The following is a 19,400-nucleotide window of genomic DNA, read 5'->3' as shown; positions in this document are numbered from 1 at the left end:
TCTGATTGGTGGTACTTTGTTTGAAAGAAAGCCTTGGTTGATCTAGCCTAACAAATTAGTGAGTATTTTTAATGACAGGCGAAATATCATCCAAATATCAAATATCGGCATTCCGAGTTGCAATGTTAAATAAAGTTCGCATATCTTCAGACAGGATTGCCATATCTTTGGTACCTTTCTATTCCTTCGGGAGGTCTTGAATTCGATATTTCTTTTCAGTTTTGCATACAAAAGCGGTATACGCACTTCGGAAGGAATCGGTCAAGAAAAATTTCAAATGGGCAACAGCGGCAGAGTAAGGAGCGGCCGTGGCTGACTGGTTACGGTGTTCGCTTTGTAAGCGAATGGTTCTGGGTTCGATGCCCATCTGCTCCCAACGAGAAAGTTAAGAACACATGAATTTGAAATGATAAATATGAACGAAAAATCAAAGTCGCTCGAGGCGGGGTTCGATCCCCCGTCCTTGGTAAGCAAAAATGCTAACCACTAGGCCAGGGGTGCTCAAAGTTTTTGAATGGCGGGCCAAAATTTGAAGCTTACATGAGCTTGCGGGCCAAATGTGAAAAAATGTTTTTTTTTTAAATTTAAATAGGCGATTGCAAATATTTTTTGAAGTTTACATCCCTCGACTCTGGCCAATGTCGAGGGTGGGGGCAAAAAAAAATATATGCTATGGTATAAAATTTGTAATGAAAAAAATGTTTAGAGATGCATTTTACACCTGCCTAGTTGTGTTGCAATCATTAGTTTTCAAAATATCCATGTAACGAAGAATTTTTTTTCGCATAAAAAAAGCTTTTTGCCGTACATTGGAAATGTACAAAAATTGAAAATATGTTTGATCGATCCCAGACATGCTAAAAATAATTTTAAACGTAGCTTTTCTAAATTGTTTTCAGTTGGTTAGACTTCTATTTCCATAAAAAATTGAAGTTTTTTGAAAAAAAAAAATGTTGCTCCCTTATTTTTCGATCTGATAAAAAAATATCTATTAAAAAAATATCCACAAGCTTTTAATAGCAATTTGCATGCCTCATAAAACATTTTTTGGCTGAAAACGATTGTAATTTCTCAAATATAATGAAAAGAAGGTATTTTATTGAATCCACCTTTTTTTTCTTAAAATTTCAATGATAATAAAAAAAATAAAAGGGGTGACACAAACTTTGCAAAATGGTGGAATTGAATTTTAAAATAAAGTGCAACAATTATGACAACGCAGGCCAAGTGCGAATGATTCTGATGATACCTCTTCAGTTGACGCTCAGGCGAGGAACATCCTGGAAGGAGCGTCACTGACTACGCCCGTAGTCCTGTTAGATCATTTCTTGATCAAGACAGTATAGCTCTGGTTCCTTGCAAGTGTCCTATTTTCTTACCTCCACGTTGGCTTGGTTTTCATGAAGACCTAGCTGGTGGCCTGTGGAAACGGATCGTAAACCTTTGACCACCGCGGGTCAAAGTCGAGACGGCTAAAAGAAAGGGGCGCGACAATGTGGGAAAGGGATGTAATTTGTGATTGTAGACGGTATTGTTTTGATTCGCAGTATGTTGAGTCAACTGCTGTGGATGTACCTGAAACATCGCACAACGGGGTTTCTCTTCATTCTATTTCATCTACCACCTATCTTCTGTTTATTTTGTTTCACTGATTTTCTAACGCGGCTTCTGTTAACTTATGTTTACTCCATTTGATTTCGATTTTACTCATTTGATTCTCTTATTTCTCAACGCTTTTCCACTCTATTTTACAAATTGATGCTGCTGTAACAAACTGTCTGTTTTTCCTTAATTTGGCAGCGATGTCAATTTTGTTTATCTTTATTTATCTATTTGAATAATTTTTCATCTGCCCTATAAATTGCACTTAACACCTTAACCACATTGTTACCTCTTGTTATTAACTATTGTTAATTTCATTATCTACTTAATAAATTACTATCTTTCTTTTACTATTGATTCTTTACATAGTATATTTCTTTCACTGTCCATTGTTTTCAATCTTCACCCTTTTCTTCAACCAAATGAGGTTCGAGCCCTTACTCAATTTTGGAATGATCAAAGAATTAACACAAATATTACTATTGTACTTTTGAAAAACTTTTATAAAATGCTTAGGACCAAAAATTGTAACAAAACACCGCGACAAAAGAAATACCAACATATAAACACGACTCAACACTAGGAAAGATTTCAGGAGAAAACAATACACAGTAAATAACAATTAGTTTTTGAATTCAAACTAAAAATAAAACAGTCTTTGCTTTAATGAAAGTTGTTAGGCACACTTTAAATGGTTAGGCGCTTATACTTACATCAAACCCTACGTAATGTACCACCCCCCGGCCGAGTTAAAATGCGTAACCGGAAAAGAAGGTGTGCATGCCTGGCACGAACACTCAAAGCGTGTTCTAGCGTGCTGCTCGTACTGACTCAGAGCAAGGGTGAGATGTAGGTGTAAGGGCAGTGCGTGTTCGTCGGGAACCTAGTGCATAAGATCGGTCAAGGCCCGTTCTTACACTGAAAATTGCGAATTGCGAATTGCGAAAGTGCAACAATTATGACAACTATTATTTCTTAAATTTCAATAAAAAATGAATAAATTTTGGAATGCTTAGTCAAATTTTAGTCAATCCAAATGTCAAGAGTTCTGGGTGGAAAGTTTCTAAGCAGTGAAAAAAGTTTGAGGCTCAGCTCATAAGAAAATGGTGCATTATATGTTTTTTTGCTATTTTAAAGTGTTTTCAATGTAAGTCAAATTTTAATGTTTTATAACTCCAAAACTTTCCAAAAATCTTGGCGGAATCATCTTTTCAACTTTCAATCTTCAACAACAAATTTGCGTTGTAAAGTCGGGATCAAAGCATGGATGAACCATTTCTTGAACACGAATAAAAAAAGCTTTTAAAGAACTATAAAATCATTTTACAGATGGGATAAAGGGCCATTTTTCATGATCTTCCAAAATTTGTCCGCGGGCCACGTTTGGCCCGCGGGCCATACTTTGGTCACCCCTGCACTAGGCCATGACGACTTGGTGAGCGTGGACTGGAATTAGGAATACTGTTACAGAGAGCGAGTTGTGGCGCTTTAACCACGGCAAATAGTGTCCAGGGCATTCGTGGAAATACAATGTCCCATCCCAGAGGGTCCCGGAGTACCAAACCTTCTTAGCATGGTGCTCCCAACGAATACAACCAAATCTCGGAGCGTATGGTGGTGTGTCCCCACGCTTCTTCCTCCCCTGTCGATTCAGAATTGTGTTGTTGTTCGAACACTCAGTGCTCAAACTCAACCCAATTACGAGTCATCTCTGCGAAACGGCTTTACGCAGTAGGCCTGGCCGCTTTAACGCTTGTGATGTTTCAATGCATGTCAATGCAATGGCGCACTACAAATGTTAATAAATGACAAGAAGAGTGCTAGGCGTCATCTAACCTAAGGCACTCTCCAGGATCCCTTCGAAAGATTGGCTGCGCTAGGGTCTGATTAGATTAGATTAGATTAGAAATGGGCAACAGCGGCAGAGTAAGCAAGCCAGAGAGGGTGAAGAAAAGCCCCAAGAAACCACTCCCTCTCCTTTGTTCTGCTGTTCGTAAAGCAGTTTCTTCACCCCTTTCCTTCCGATCAGCATACTAGCCTAAACGCTGAATCTGAACCGGTGGCGGCCCAACAAAAAGCCGTCGAGATGAAACCGAATACTTCACAGGAACATGAAGCTTCAACCCACCCGACCGAACAGGAGACGACCCAACCTTAAACATGCGTGATTAAACAAATTATCACTTCAGAGCATCAGCCAACCAATCTAGCAATGCCATTGTTAACGGGTGAAAATTCAAATACTTCTCCAGAAATTCCTCCCGCGTGTTAAAAATGATCTTCAAGACAATTCCATCTTTTTTTTTAACAATACTGCTGTAAGTACCTGAACTTCAAAAACACAACAATTTTATTGAAGTAAATTACCAGACGCAATAAAATTTCTGAATTAACTAGTGTAATCAATAGCCAGAAAAAAACATAATTTCGTCTGTTTGGAGAAGACTGAAAAAGATCCGTATTCCTATAGTTTTTACGATTTATATTTTAACTAAATGACTATGTTTCGGTCCTAACTACTAGCTTCTGCGGCATCTTCGGATTGCTTCTTGGCCGCCTCCAGCTGTGCCACCTTCTCTGCCGTTTGTCTGTTTCTCCAGGCGTTCATGTAGGTTCGGGGATGGACCGAAGTAGACCGGCAACACCTGCAAATTCAGAGATCAAATTGCATTAAATTGCACCAATAAATTAGGCTGACGGGTGTTACCTAACAGTTCCGCGACGGGCGTGGACAGATGGGCGCCGCTGCCTAGCCAGTAGCGCACGCGCTCAAAGTTGAACGAAACCAACTTCTCGTTGTGCTCGTTCGGAATGGGGTCGTACGTGCCGATCTGCTCAATTACCGGCTGGTACTGGCACTTCCGGCGCTGCAAAGAAAGCCTTCATGAGAACAAACGCAATCAAACCGACCGCGTGAACAGCACAAACCTCCATAACCACAATGTGAAAGAAGGGCCGGTTGGTGCAGCCTTGTCGGGCGAACCGGATGATTTTTGCCGATTTGGCCCAGAACCGACCCGTTCCACTGGCGGGGATTAGAGGCATTTTGTTTTAAACTGGCCCTGGGACAATTCCAGCAAAATTACCAAGATTTTAAAACACACTTGAATAACTTTGTTTTTGTTTTGTATCTTGACAATTGAGCAAAAAAATCGACTGTCAAAACTAAATTCTCTCGCGAGATCAGGGCTGGAATAGTGGAATGTCGACAATCTCTGTATTTATTCAAAAACAAATCTGCAGAACATAGTATTGCATTTAGGAAAAAAAAACAGATTTGGACTTTGAGTTTGGGGAACGGCACCTAACTCCATCGCACGCATTTATTTGTCATACTCACATGGAATGTTTTTCGAAAATTTAAAATCAAGACTAACATTTCAAACGGGCCAAACATTCAATATTACGCCCATTTTAAATGTTAGTCCTGATTTAAATTTTTTGAAAATATTGTATTCGAAAAGATCGGAAAATTTTACGAATGTTTCATGTTTTAACATTGTAAATCGGATTTATAGTTGCTGAGATATCGACATTAGAAAATGGTGGGTTGTTTGGGTAAGACTTAGAAAACATCAATTTTCCTGTTTTTTAACCTTTGCATGGCAATATCTCAGCAACTATGGGTCGTATCAACAAAGTTCAATAAAGCAAAATATAGAGAATTTTATCAGCTTTTCAAAAATATTTTTTTCAAGGGTGGGCAAACATGGGCCCTAATTTAAAAAATGAAAAACTGCGACTATTTTCAAAAAAGTTTCCTAAAAAGGGTTATAACTTGAAAACGGTGCACTTTATCAAAAATTCACTAGAGTACTATTTGATTGCAAATTCGATTTTACATCGAAAAATGAAGTTGAAAAATTGTTGTGATCAATATTTGATTTTTTGAAAAAATCTGTATTGATTCAAAAAATCATAACTCGGTCAAAGATTTTTGCCCATTCTAGAAATTTATGAAAATTTGGCATTTTATGTCCTCTAAAACATATAAAAAAAAAAGTTTTTTTGCAAATCAAGTTTTAGTGAAAAAAAGTTAAATTAAAAATCACCCATTTTTTACCGCGTATCATTTTTTGTTCAGTGTAGTCCATATCCATACCTACAACTTTGCCGAAGACACATACCGAAGGCATCAAAAAAGTATCAGCCGGATTAAAAAATACAAAAAAAATCGAATGACCGAAATCTCCGAAAATTGCTCAGTAACATTTCAATAGGGCGAATTTGCGTTTGTAAACAAGCAGTCTATTCCTTTTGCTCAAGTGACAGTTCACGTAAAGTAAGAGGGGCTGCTTGTTTACAAACGCAGATTCGCCCTATTGAACTGTTACTACGGAATTAAAGACTCCCCCTTTGGTTTGGTGGGTAAAACATACAGGTTGCTTCAATAGGGTAGAAAATATAAACGATGAGACAACGGTTTTGTTTTCATCAAATCTGCTTTCTCTTTCTAGCTAAAATTTTTTGTCATGCGACTTTTTGCAGTTTTTTTACGGACCACCCGAAATTTTAGGCAACATTTTTCGAAGGGACTGTGACTAGGGACCCTAAATAGGGAGACTGGTCGAAGTGAATTTAACGTTCCCAAACAGACACGAGTTTGACTTATCACTCAAAAAAATATCCATGTTGAAGTTACGTGAAAAGCTATGTGGTATTTTTCCACTAATGTTTTCACGTAACTTCTACGAGGTGACGCAAGTAGAAATGAAACTTGTTTTGCCTGATCATTTCACGTTGATTCTACGTGTTCCACACGTAAAAGCTAAATGAATCAACCGATGATTCATATATGTTTGTTGGAGTAAACCTTATATGTCTTTTTTTAGTTTAAGGAGGTTATTTCATCCTTTTTCGAATAAAAATAAGAAAAAAAAAATTTTTTATTTACTTAAACGAATAACACTTCTTATCCAACCAAAAATGCCACGACGATGCTTGACTGCAGTCATGTGTTCTTCTCACCGTCGATCTACGATTCGTCGAGTTATTGGCTGCTCCTGGTATTTAGTGCCACACGCGTGGGCATCAAACTTGTTCTGGCCGGCATGAGGGTGACCGCAAAGCACCCGGTGTAGATGATCGGATCAAAGACAACAGCTCCATTAGCACTTCTCCAGGACACACTCGGCGATGCCCACGTCCTTGACCAGATGATGGTGTCACCACGGTAGCACCGACGACCGTCGGTAGCACCTTGATAGCCATTCCGACTGAAGAAACCGGGATTGCCTTTTAGGGGTCCGTCAGGTCGCTAATTTTAGCTCCGGCCGGAGACCGGTTTCTGTAAAGATGGTAACCATGAAACATGAAGCAAAAAGAAACATTTTAAACTTAATATTACTTACCTACTTTTACATTATTCAAGAAATTTTACGAGCACAGTCCGGCAACAGGTCTTCACCGTTCGCAGTAAATTTTCAAACTTAAATAATCACGTAAAAATTTGGCGCACTCGAGACAAAAGGATTCGTTGAAGATACATTTCAAAACACATAACAGCTACATGAAAAAAACCTAGTGGAAAAATTCTATAAGGTTTATCACGTAACTTCAACGTGAAAACATTTTTTTGCCAGTACACTTTCACGCTCGCTATCACGTTATTTTTACGTTCGGGGTTCGGGGTTACGTGATTTTTCTCGTAGCATCAACGTGTAGATTATTTTGAGTGTATATCCAAACGAGCATTTGCTTTTAAAGCTGTATACGCACTTCGGAAGGAACCGGTCAAGAAAAATTTCAAATGGCAGCAGCGGCAGCGCAAGCACGTCACAGAGGGTAAAGAAGAGCCCCAAGAAATCGCTCCCTCTCCTTTGTTCTGCGGTTCGTAAAGCTGTTTCTTGACCCCTCTCCTTCAGAACTCCGTGCTTCCGCTGCCGCTGCTACCATTTGAAATTTTTCTTGACCGATTCCTTCCGGAGTGCATACACCGCTTTACGCCCAGCAAAACATGGCAATGTTGGCCAGTCTCTAACTGTGACAGCTCGGGCTCGATCATTGTTTTTTTTATAAAATTATATTTATTAGGTCCTTTTTGGTACTGGGACCTGGTTAGGACCGAGTCGGCTTTTGTAATTACATTTTTCTTATAGCTAAGAGTAATTACAAAGGATCTTGTGTGTAAATATTAGTGGGAGAAGAGCCGATTACCCGCGATTGATATTAAAAGACAAGGCGTGGAAAGGGAAAGGGTTGTTGTCCTCAGCCGTAACTCGATGTCCAGCTGCTTGGGCGATCTTGCTTTGCTTCCGGTGCAACCAGGAACGACGGCTTTGTGTGAAGGCGAGTTATACTAACTGAAGAAAAACTAACTGTAAGAAAACTAACTTCGCTTCGCTTCGATTTTCGCCATGTGATGTGATGATTGTCTGAGCACAAGTTGCCTAGGAATCGATAATTTGAAATACATAGAACCAATTCCACCTGAGCCACCATTCTTACCACTATGGCAGCCGTCCATTGCCGGCCGCTCCCATCTCCACCGCGCATCAGGGACAAAGAAAGGGATGCGGAAGACAGGAAGTGATGATGCTCCACTTTTTTCAGAGTATTAAGGGAAAATCTCCACGGTATCCTCAAGTAAGTTTCGCTTGGAGTTGGACGGTTTTTGGCAAGGTGAATGGTCTAAGGAGCCACCCTAGGTGAGTAGTAACGACCGTTTGCATTGTTGTTTTTAATTCTTCTTGTGTTCTAATTTTTAATGGGAAAGCTTTCAATTGGGTACTAAAGCCCTATGCCAATTTTTATGTACAACGGTAAAAAACACGATTAAAACCATTTCTGATCACTTTTTTTTCATTTTAATGCAAATTTTTTTTTTGACAAGACAACATTTTTTCGATGGATCAACTATGGTCCCCTTGGAACGACCTGTCAAGTAGGAGCTTTTCTGTCAAGAAGGACCGCGAGGTTAATTTTTCAAAATTGATTTAAAAATCCATTTTAAGCTCTTTATGGTCGTACAAAGGGTCATTGTACTCAGAAAAATAAGCTTTATCACTGTGAACAATAATATCAGCAATCTAAGCTTCATTTTAGGACCCAATTCTTCTCATCTCTTATTGGATGAATTCTATAAGTTCTGGCCTGGCCTTTTTAGCGAGGTAATTTAAGATTCAATTTCAGCTGCGGCTGCAAATTGCATTTAATTTGTATTCTTTGGCTGATTCTTGGATTCAACTAAGTCCTTCTCAAGCTACCAATGCTCCACGGTAAAGTGGAAAGCATTTTGTTTGCTAATCCTAAGGACAGGGGATCAAACCCCGCCATGAGCATCATGTTTTTTCATTAATGCCAAATTCAATGAGTCCAGAACTTTCCCCTTGGTAACAGATGGGTATCGAACCCAGGACCATTCGCTTATGAAGCGAATATCGTAACCATTCAGCCACGACCGATCCTTACTTACTGTAGGAAAACTAACTGAAGAAAAACTTAATGGATATTTTGGAATCTAAGAGGAACTGATAGCTCGGATGGAGAACACCAAGGTCTAGTTGAGATAACGCGTCTCGCATCGGGTTTTCTGGTGGTCTTCCTCGGGTTCAATCATTGTTTGTATCACGAGGAGTTCGTAAAACACTTCAATCTTCTAAACTCAAACTTTTCTAAAAAAAACGATACTTAAACCACCTCAGTCCTCGCACATGAAAAAGCTAGGACTAACGAGCTTTTTGCTGCCCCACAGAAATTTGCTCAGAAAATGATTTTGAGTCGATACGTATACGTGAAGGTATTATCTAGAAGGTGTATTTAAGAAGTTCAATTCTGGATTAAAAAAAAAAGATCCAATAAACCAAATTTTCAGTTTTTGCTTTTTGGGTGTTTTTGAAAACGCCTTGAGTCAGGGGTATTAAAAAACACCCAAAAAACAAAAACTGATAATTTGGTTTATTTCACTTTTTCAAAAAAAAAAAACTCCAGAATTTCAGAGTGATTTTATAGCCTGTGCTCAAAGAGGAAGGCAAAATTAACATTTCTTCTTTCCAATGCATTTTAAGGCTCTGGAAGGCATCACTCTCGATCGGCCATTTGGCGGCCATGTTTATTTAAAAAAAATCTTGATTCAGAATGTGTCAATCATAAATGTGTTGTTTGTAGAAGCATTTTACATACGTATAGTGATTATTTTTTCATTTCAATTTACTACACTCAACCCCCGGTGGTTGGTCACTTTTTCGTTTGACACTTTTTTAGTTTGTACCCCGTTGGTTGGTCAAAGTCAAACTAAAAAGTGACGAACTGTCACTTTTTACACAGCGCTCACGCACACTATCAAAACAAACGTTTGGTAGTGTGTGTGAACTCCGTGTAAAAGGGGTGTCAAACTAAAACGTGACCCCGTTCGTTTGACAACAGTTGGTGTCAAACCATCGGGGTTTGAGTGTATTTCTGGACCCTGAATTCAGAACTATCATTGAAAGTCATTGCCCCAAGAATGAAGGACACCTTCTACGACCTTAAGATCAAAAAATGATTTAAAAAATGATTTTTGGAACATTTTTTTTTTATCGAAGATAGCTCACCTGGAAGCCCTAGTAACGTTTTTAAACTGACAGGTTTTATCATGGTTCTTAAAACCCTCATACAACCTAAATAGGCATTTATGGCCTACTTCAAACCTTAAATGTTACTACACTGTGTCGTGATCGGGGACTTTCTTTTATAATAAAAACACAGATATTTTGCAATTAACAAACTACACGTCTTATTCCACAGAAATTAACCACAAAACTGATTTGACAATCTTCATTTTCTCTTTCGCCGGCCGCGCGCATCTCGTTGTTTTCTCGCTCGTTGTTCTCTTTCGCAGCTCGCTAGTGCGCTCTCGCACTCAATCCACAATCAGCTAACAAGGCAATATTCATGAAGGTGCGCACTTTTTGTTGCGCTCTTAACTCTTATTTATGAATTATATCAATCTTATAATAAATACTCATTTAATAATTTATTACATATTCAATCCTGCAACCCATAATCCCTACATTCTCCCTCTTTTCTACTCTCAAGATGACGAATATCAATCATAACTCCTAACAGAAAAAATGCATGAATGCTAAATCAATCAATGTTTTTTTTTAATTTCCTAAAAGATTTTCGTCGGGTTCCTCGGCTTTGTTTTCATGCTGATCTAAATACGAAAGCGAAGTCTTCGAAATGTTTCATCTATGTTGTCCAAGAGACTGACATCCGATCGCAGGAGTTGTAGAAAATGGAATGCGCTGATGCGGTTGAAAATTTAAACACCTGAAAATATAAGAAAAAGAAAAAAACGAGGAGAAAAACAAAAACCACAAATATTTCTCAAATAAACGCAGGTTTATCAATTTTTATGCAATACGAGATTAGTGATTGTTTACCTGATTTTCTTTAATTTTTATGTAATTTAAAATTAGAAAGCAAATTTTACTAATATTGCTGAAACAACACAACACGATTTAAAAAAATAATAATTCAAATTCAAAAGCAATTTTTATTTTTTTAACATTTCGAATTAAATTGAATCACATTATTTTTATTTATTATCATTTTGTGAATATGAAATATAAAATAATGTGTTCTAAATTCAAAAATCTAACATGTTGCAGACTTAAATAACAAATTAAGCATAATCCTGGCGTTTTTAAAGTTTTAAATTTATGTGTACCTTAAAAAAAAAACAAAGAATAAACATTTCTAAAAATATATACAATTTGGTAATTTATTTAACTTATTTTTAAAAAAAAAAATCTGAAACAAAAACTATGACAGGCACAGATATTGTTTTTACTCAAATTTACACTTTGAATTTATGTGCGCCCGCCACGGAGTTCAAACCGATCTATGGATTATGAGCCCAAGCCCAGTGCCACGTCCGATTGATCCACCAGACGGGACTTGAAGGTAAACATAAACTGATTTTAATATTAAATGCAGACGTGACGAAAAGTATATGTTTGTAATTAATACCCAAAAACACCCAAAATGGATCTACAAGCAAGCTTATTCCTTCCCCATTTTCAATATTTTTATCTGTACTTTTTTGTAATTTATTCCCAACCAAGGTGTACAGCTAAGACAAACAACATTTTTTTAATAAAGGCTAGTATGGAGATCGGAAGGAAAGGGGTCAAAAAACAGCTTTACGAACAGCAGAACAAAGGAGAGGGAGCGTTTTCTTGGGGCTTTTCTTCACCCTATCTGGCTTGCTTTCGCTTCAACTGCTGCCCATTTGAATTTTGTCTCGACCGGTTCCTTCCGATGTGCATACACCGCTTAACATTGTATTAAAAATTACCGCATTTTAACATATTTTGAAACTGTTAATAACGATTTTGTTCTGTAAATGCATGGTTGTATCAATATTTTTCAACTTTTATATTAAAAATTTGGAACTTTCTATTAATATTCACTTACGCGATCTTTTAACCAAACAAACGATAGTTTTTACCGAATAGTTTTTTTCTCTGTTGTGTCTACTTAATAATATTTTTGTTTATCTTGAAACAAAACATAGTTCAGAAAATATTATTCTAATGAATAAAACAATATCATGTGGTAAATTGTTGCAATAAAAATAAAATATATAAACTGAAATAAATGCCGTTCCGCTATATTCGATTTCTATTATATGTCAAATTAATTTTCTCTTCAAATTGTATTTATTGTAGATAAGGTATGGATTCAAGCACTTTTGATATTACCGTAGATTAGATTATTCAATGTTACATTTAATCATGATCAAAACAATGTTTAAGGTCATTTTCTTTATAAATACCTTCAAAATGTACTGTGCTTATCAGATAACAAAAAAAAATTATTCAATTGTTCTTGTAATGCATAGATGTGTAGATTGCAATCTGACTACTTTCTCAAAGGGTTCCAGCTCAGGCGAAACATTTTTCAAACTACCACCGCAGAGGTCTGTCAGGCTCCAACACGTAGGAGACAATATCCTAACCATAAATTCCTTCAAAACGTATCTTGCTTATCTAAAAACACCTGAAAGATTTTTTTAATGTTTTATTTTTAAATATTTTGTTTTATTTTTCTCGTAATGTAAAATGGGTTCCAGCAACTATGATATATTACATCAGTAGATTGTTCACAGAAACTTAATTTTTTTTAAATCACGATCTTTACGATCCCTGTCAATGGTTTCTTTTCTTATTTAAAATTTTAACTTTTTCTTTGCTGATAAACTCCTGTTATGTAATTTGAAAAAGTTTGGTTTCATAATTAAGTACAATCGATTAAAGAACCCCAAAGTTACTTTAATTTATTTCAAAATAATGTCCTGTCAAAAAAAAAAATTGCTTTAAAATGAAAAAAAGTGATCAGAAATGGTTTTTAATCGTGTTTTTCACCGTTGTACATAAAAATTGACTTAGGGCTTTAGTACCCAATTAACAATAACAACTATCAATATGGAATACTTAATCATTAACGTCTTTCAATTTAGAGGTTTATCTTTTAAGAGAGGACAACTCCAGTGTTAGTTATAGTGACAACCGTTTTAGTCCTATTCGATGAATTTAAAATCATTTTTTTTATGTAGTTGCCAGACATAACGCCAAAATACATATTGCTTTATCTGTGGATACCAAAAAGTGCTCACTTTCACATTTAAATTTATTTATTCATTTTCTTATGTCAATTTCTTTTGTGAAGTCAAAGACGGTCTTTAATTGATGAAAAGATTTGCTGAACAATATATTTTTAAAATCCATAAGGCTCCTTCTGCGAAGTTATTTAAAAAAAATATCACAAAAGTCTGTCGGGTTCCTTTATAGAGGAGATTGTTATCTGATTGCTTTCGCAAAGAACTCCAGCACAGATTATTCATTTTTTTAATCTGACTACCATCACACAGGTCTGTCAGGCTCTAACATAGAGGCGACTTTTTTGTGACTACGATCGCAGAGGTCTGTCAGGCTCCAACACAGAGGAGACTTTTTTTCTGACTACCATCGCAGAGGTCTGTCAGGCTCCAACACAGAGGAGACTTTTTTCTGACTACCATCGCAGAGGTCTGTCAGGCTCCAACACAGAGGAGACTTTTTTCTGACTACCATCGCAGAGGTCTGTCAGGCTCCAACACAGAGGAGACTTTTTCTGACTACCATCGCAGAGGTCTGTCAGGCTCCAACACAGAGGAGACTTTTTTCTGACTACCATCACAGAGGTTTGTCAGTCTCCAACACAGAAGAGACTTCAAAATTAATTATGACTAATCAATTATAACGGCAAAAAAACGTTGCTCAAATCAAGTTTCAAAGCAAAACATTGATTGTCAATTTCTGCATAAATCTATAAAATTTTAATTAGAATTCTAAAACGATAGTTTTCAATTTCCACAGCATCAAGTAACAATCTAATATTGCATCAAATTCACAGTAAAAATTTATCGTCAATAATAACAACAATCAAATCCTCATTCAAATGAGAACTTAACATTTTTCATTAACCATAAAATTAATAATCAAATTTTGTATCAACTTGAAAACAAAACATTGGTCATCAATTACCATATAAACAATCAAATATTGCGTCAAATTTGAAACTCAAAATTGCCCATCATAAAACCACAATCAAATATTGCATGAAATTTAAAACCGAAAAAAATACCGATCTATAATAACAAAACTCAAATTCAGAAAACAAATCTTGGCCTTCGATTGCCACAACAAAAAGCAAAACTATCATCATATTCAAAATAATAACTGGTTTTCGATTACCACAATATCAATCAAACCTCGTATCTTACTCGTAACAAAATATTGGTTTTAATTTATCGCAAAAATAAGCAAATTTGTCATCTTACCATAACAAAACATTGGTCTTTAATTCCCTCATCAGCAATCAAATCTTTCATTCAAAATTAAACCTGTAAATTTTGTAATTTGTGATTTTATTGGACTTTGCATCAAGTCATTGCCACAACAAGCATATCTTTCATTAAATTTAAAACAAAACTAACAAGAAGCAAATATTTTTCTTATTCAAAAATAAACATTGATCTTCAATTACCAAAATAACCAGCATCCAATCCAAAATAAAAAAATAAAAATAATGATCATCAATAATAACAACAATCCATAACAATCAAATTTTGCATAAAATTCAAAACAAAACATTGGTCGTCAATTATGATAACAACAATAAAATTCAAACAACAAATTTTATTTCAATTACCAACATTATAATAACATTATAATTATAACAACAACTAAATTAAAAACAATTTTTCTACCTTCAATCGCAAACTAATCCTCCATCAAATTCAAAACGAAATATTGATTTTCAATTTCCACAATCTTGTCAAATCTTTTGTCAAATTATAAACAAAATATTGATTTTTATCAATCACAAAAATAAGAAAAAAAAACTTGAAGTCTAATTCGTAACAAAACATTGGAGTTCAATTTCCACAACAACAATTAAACATTGCATCAAATTAAAAACAAAACATTGGTCGTCAATCAAAACAACAACAATCAAATCTAAAGCAAAAATGTGATTGTACAAAAACAATCAAATTTCGAGCAAATTATTTGCCTTCAAATTCCACCATAAACTTAGAATAAAACATCACAACGAAAAGCCAAACTTACTGCTTCAAAACAAAACATTCGTTCCCAAAATCACAACAACAACCAAATCATTCCTTAAATTCAAGACCGTCAATTATCGTAGACAGTTTTATGCCTTTTATCAATTTCAAATAACAAGTTCAAGCAAAAATCTACCTGTTTCTAAACACAGGCAAAACAACAAAGCGAAACTTTGGACCTGCATCCTGGCAAGTAAACAAAACTGTTGGATTTCACAACACAACAATTCAAGCAAAACAAATGATCTTTCATGAATCAAAAGGTTCGACTTACCGGACTGTGCCATTGTCGTGATCGGGGACTTTCTTTTATAATAAAAACACAGATATTTTGCAATTAACAAACTACACGTCTTATTCCACAGAAATTAACCACAAAACTGATTTGACAATCTTCATTTTCTCTTTCGCCGGCCGCGCGCATCTCGTTGTTTTCTCGCTCGTTGTTCTCTTTCGCAGCTCGCTAGTGCGCTCTCGCACTCAATCCACAATCAGCTAACAAGGCAATATTCATGAAGGTGCGCACTTTTTGTTGCGCTCTTAACTCTTATTTATGAATTATATCAATCTTATAATAAATACTCATTTAATAATTTATTACATATTCAATCCTGCAACCCATAATCCCTACACACTGAAAGCCCAACCATGGTAATTTTAAGAACATTTGCTAAAAATGCTGCTTATTAGCAATTACAAAATCATTATCATTCTCTCCATATTGGAGGGTTAAAATTACCATACTGCTCTCGACATAGTAAAACTGACTGTGTTAATCAGTCAATCTAACTAGCAATCTAAGCACGGAATGTTTCCAGCTAAAATCGTCGGTGCGTGTTCTCAACTTAACCTTACACCCTTACCAAAAATCATGATTTTTTGAGTTCCAAATCCCACTTTTCATACGATTTTTTGAGTTCAGGTACTACAACCATAAAAATGGTTATATGGGTTGAACTGAAAAATTCGTATGAAAAGTGGGATTTGGAACTCAAAAAATCATGATTTTTGGTAAGGGAGTACAATATGGTAGCAACTACCATGGTTGGGGTTTCAGTATAGGGAGATTAAAAGTCTCCCGCATAGTCAACAACCATACAGTCACCATTTGTCGAATGATTTTTCCTAAATGATCTTAATAATACACCAAATAGGGTGCAACCGTACATGGGTGGGTCTCGTGGCGCAGGGGTAGCGGCTTCGGCTGCGGATCCCGATGCTGCTATGAGACGCGGGTTCGATTCCCGCCTTATCCACTGAGCTTCTATCGGATGGTGAAGTAAAACGTCGGTCCCGGTTTCTCCTGTCTCGTCAGAGGCGCTGGAGCAGAAATCCCACGTTAGAGGAAGGCCATGCCCCGGGGGGCGTAGTGCCAATAGTTTCGTTTTCGTACATTTTCCATTCCCCAAACAATCCTACAATTTATTAAATAGGTCGTTAGGTAATGTTACAATACATTTTTACAAGGGATTTTTTTCGTGGATCATAGTCATACCCTACCCCAAACTGTTCAATTCTTATTTTATGTGAACCGTACCACAAATTATTAAAATATGATTTTAAATGGTGAACTGCTTTACCGACACTTACCGACACCATTTGAAAAGAGAGGAGCCAAAAAATAAACTTTACAAATGTTCTGGGAACTATGGATTTAACGGGAATTGTAAGTATATGATTATTAATGGTGAGCGTTTTTTTTTGTAATGTCCGGGATTTGTTACCGCTTGATGATGATGTCTCCTGTTGATTCTTCCGTGGTGCTGCCGCCTTATCTAATTGAGCTATCTCAGTTACATTACGTTTGGCGGTTTAAAATGCATTTTATTATGAAATGTGGCCTCAAAATTTATCATAAATATATCGTAACATGTATGGTAGAACCATACAAATATCACATGGCGAACAGTTATCGTTCTGATAATGGTCAATCAATTGATTAAATTATTTGGACTTATAAAAATTATCACGAAAATAAATTAGCTTTACATACAAACTATCCAGCTTTTTAAGCGAAAATGGCGTTCGAATGGTGAACGCCCGAAATGTCAAAATCACGCAGTGGTACCAACATTACGAAAAAAGTGTGCCATGGCATGACAGCCGCATTTTTGTTCTAATGTTGGTGCTACTGCGCGATTTTGACATTTCGGACGTTCAACATTCGAACGCCATCTTCGCTTAAAAACCTGGATATGGCAAACAGGTATATCGTTCCATGAATTGTTGAACAATGGTTTGAATTGTTGGGACTTAGGAAAATTTTCGCTGAATTCAGGTATATCGTTCCATGAATTGTTGAACAATGGTTTGAATTGTTGGGACTTAGGAAAATTTTCGCTGAATTCAGGAATATCGTTCCATGAATTGTTAAAGTTGTATTTGAATTATTCGGACTTAGGATTTTTTTTGCTGTAGTTCAATTGGCTCAATCATACAATACCTTGTTACGTCAGTAAATTTTGTAATGCGTTTTGAGTAAAAATCGGGGAAAATCAATTGTAATTTGTATTAAAAATATGTAATTAAAACGATAAACGCCCAAATTCTGCCCACCGTGTACCACGTGTTCGCCGATCCCACCCTCGTCGAGCAACATCTGTCAAACACCAAGCATACCAACGCAGACGTAATGCTTCCGGGACTGCAGTGTGAGAAGAGCACAAAATTTGGGGAGCAAAATGAGAGCGGAGCGTAAGCAGCAGTGGAGAGAGACGGTAGGTCTCGACCGTGCACAAACGTCAACGCTCGAGGAGTTCATCTTTGGCCAGCAAAACAAACGGTCTCGTTCGCCGGGTCCGCGGAAAAAGTTTCGGTTCCACGCGGCACGAGTTCCACTCGGTGGACGGGAACAACTCACGGCCGAATCCCGCTGCGAGTCTCCCCAATCACTCAGCCGGGTCGAGGCGAAATACGTCAACAATCGGACGAAGTCCGACGAGCGGCGGGAGGCCGCGCAAGATCTGCGTCGTCGCCGGAGTCCGGACGAATTCAACCGGAGTTCGTCGAGCTGGGGGCAGGACGACGCCAGCTGCCAAGGGGAAGCGAATCCGGAGGAGGACCTGCCACGACACCAAGAAAATCCGCGTCGCCGTTCAGAACAACGCACACAACATGCCGGTCCAGAATCTGCGCCGTCGCCGAAAGATCTGCGCAACAAAGAACCGGACTCTCGCCGCGGCGATGGAGATCGCGACGTTCCGGAAAAGATCGACGACGGGGCCGGTGATCCAGAAGAACCAGCCGGAATCGAAACGGCTGACGAGACGGCTACGTGGAGCAGTAGCAGACTGTGCGGTGAGAGGAAGAGGTGAGGCGAAAGGTGGAAGAAGAAGTAGAGAAAGGAGAGTTTAGGGCAGTACAGTGGGCCGAATCGCACAATAAATATTCCAAATTTGTAATGTTCTTCTTTTATTTGCGAGTTAGTCAGGTCTCACGTTTCAACCTGTTTCAAATAATCCTAAGCGTTTGGCGAACAGTTATATCGTTCCATGAATTGTTGTACAATTGTTTGTATTATTGGGACTTAAGAGTTTTTCGCTGAGCTTCAAGTTGGAAATACTACGTCGGCTATGGTACACTTATGTTTTAACAATAGCTGTTCCGAAAAATCCTTACCATATGGCGAAAAGTTATATTTCTCATTTTTGGCTCAATCATACAAAAACTGTTTGAAATAATACCAAACATATGAGGAATAATTATATCGTACCATTAATTGTTGTGCAATTGTTTCAATTATTAGGACTTAGGAAATTTTCCGCTTAAGTTTCTTTGACTAAATCATACCGAGTATCATAACTTTTATCATACCGGCTACAGTACTATTATGTTCTAACAATAGCTGTTTCGAACCATCCTAATCGTATGACGAATAGATACCGTTCATTAAATTGTAGGAAAAAAAAATCAACCATTCGAATATGTCAAGATAAGTGTAACAATTCGGGAAATAGTACCATTTTAATTTTGTTATATGGTCGTGACCTCGGTCGTGACATTATATCAACAATATCACAAATGGTAACCATACCAGAAATAATTTTCTTATGATTTCGACAGTTTCACCTTTGGTATTTGATTATGCGGGCTGCAAACGAATTGCAGCCCTGCAGCTAGATATTCACAAAATTCGCTCGCAAACCCCTCGTTTCGTATATGTCGACTGAAAAGGGAGCTGGGCGAGTTTTGTTGCCGCCGC

The 19,400-nt window shown here is 37.1% G+C and overlaps 1 protein-coding gene across 1 annotated transcript; it reads right to left on the bottom strand.

Annotated features, from left to right (window-relative positions):
* Window positions 1-4,063: 4,063 nt before the first annotated feature.
* On the bottom strand, window positions 4,064-4,753 carry LOC6041972 (probable 28S ribosomal protein S16, mitochondrial). The gene is given in 4 exon segments (XM_001851095.2): window positions 4,064-4,230; window positions 4,233-4,247; window positions 4,310-4,469; window positions 4,531-4,753. Coding segments are annotated over 4 exon segments (408 nt in total). The 5' UTR covers window positions 4,648-4,753; the 3' UTR covers window positions 4,064-4,114.
* Window positions 4,754-19,400: the final 14,647 nt, after the last annotated feature.

This window comes from Culex quinquefasciatus, chromosome 3 (assembly GCF_015732765.1).
Source record: "Culex quinquefasciatus strain JHB chromosome 3, VPISU_Cqui_1.0_pri_paternal, whole genome shotgun sequence".
Lineage (NCBI taxonomy): Eukaryota > Metazoa > Arthropoda > Insecta > Diptera > Culicidae > Culex > Culex quinquefasciatus.
This window is presented reverse-complemented; position numbering and strand designations above follow the sequence as displayed.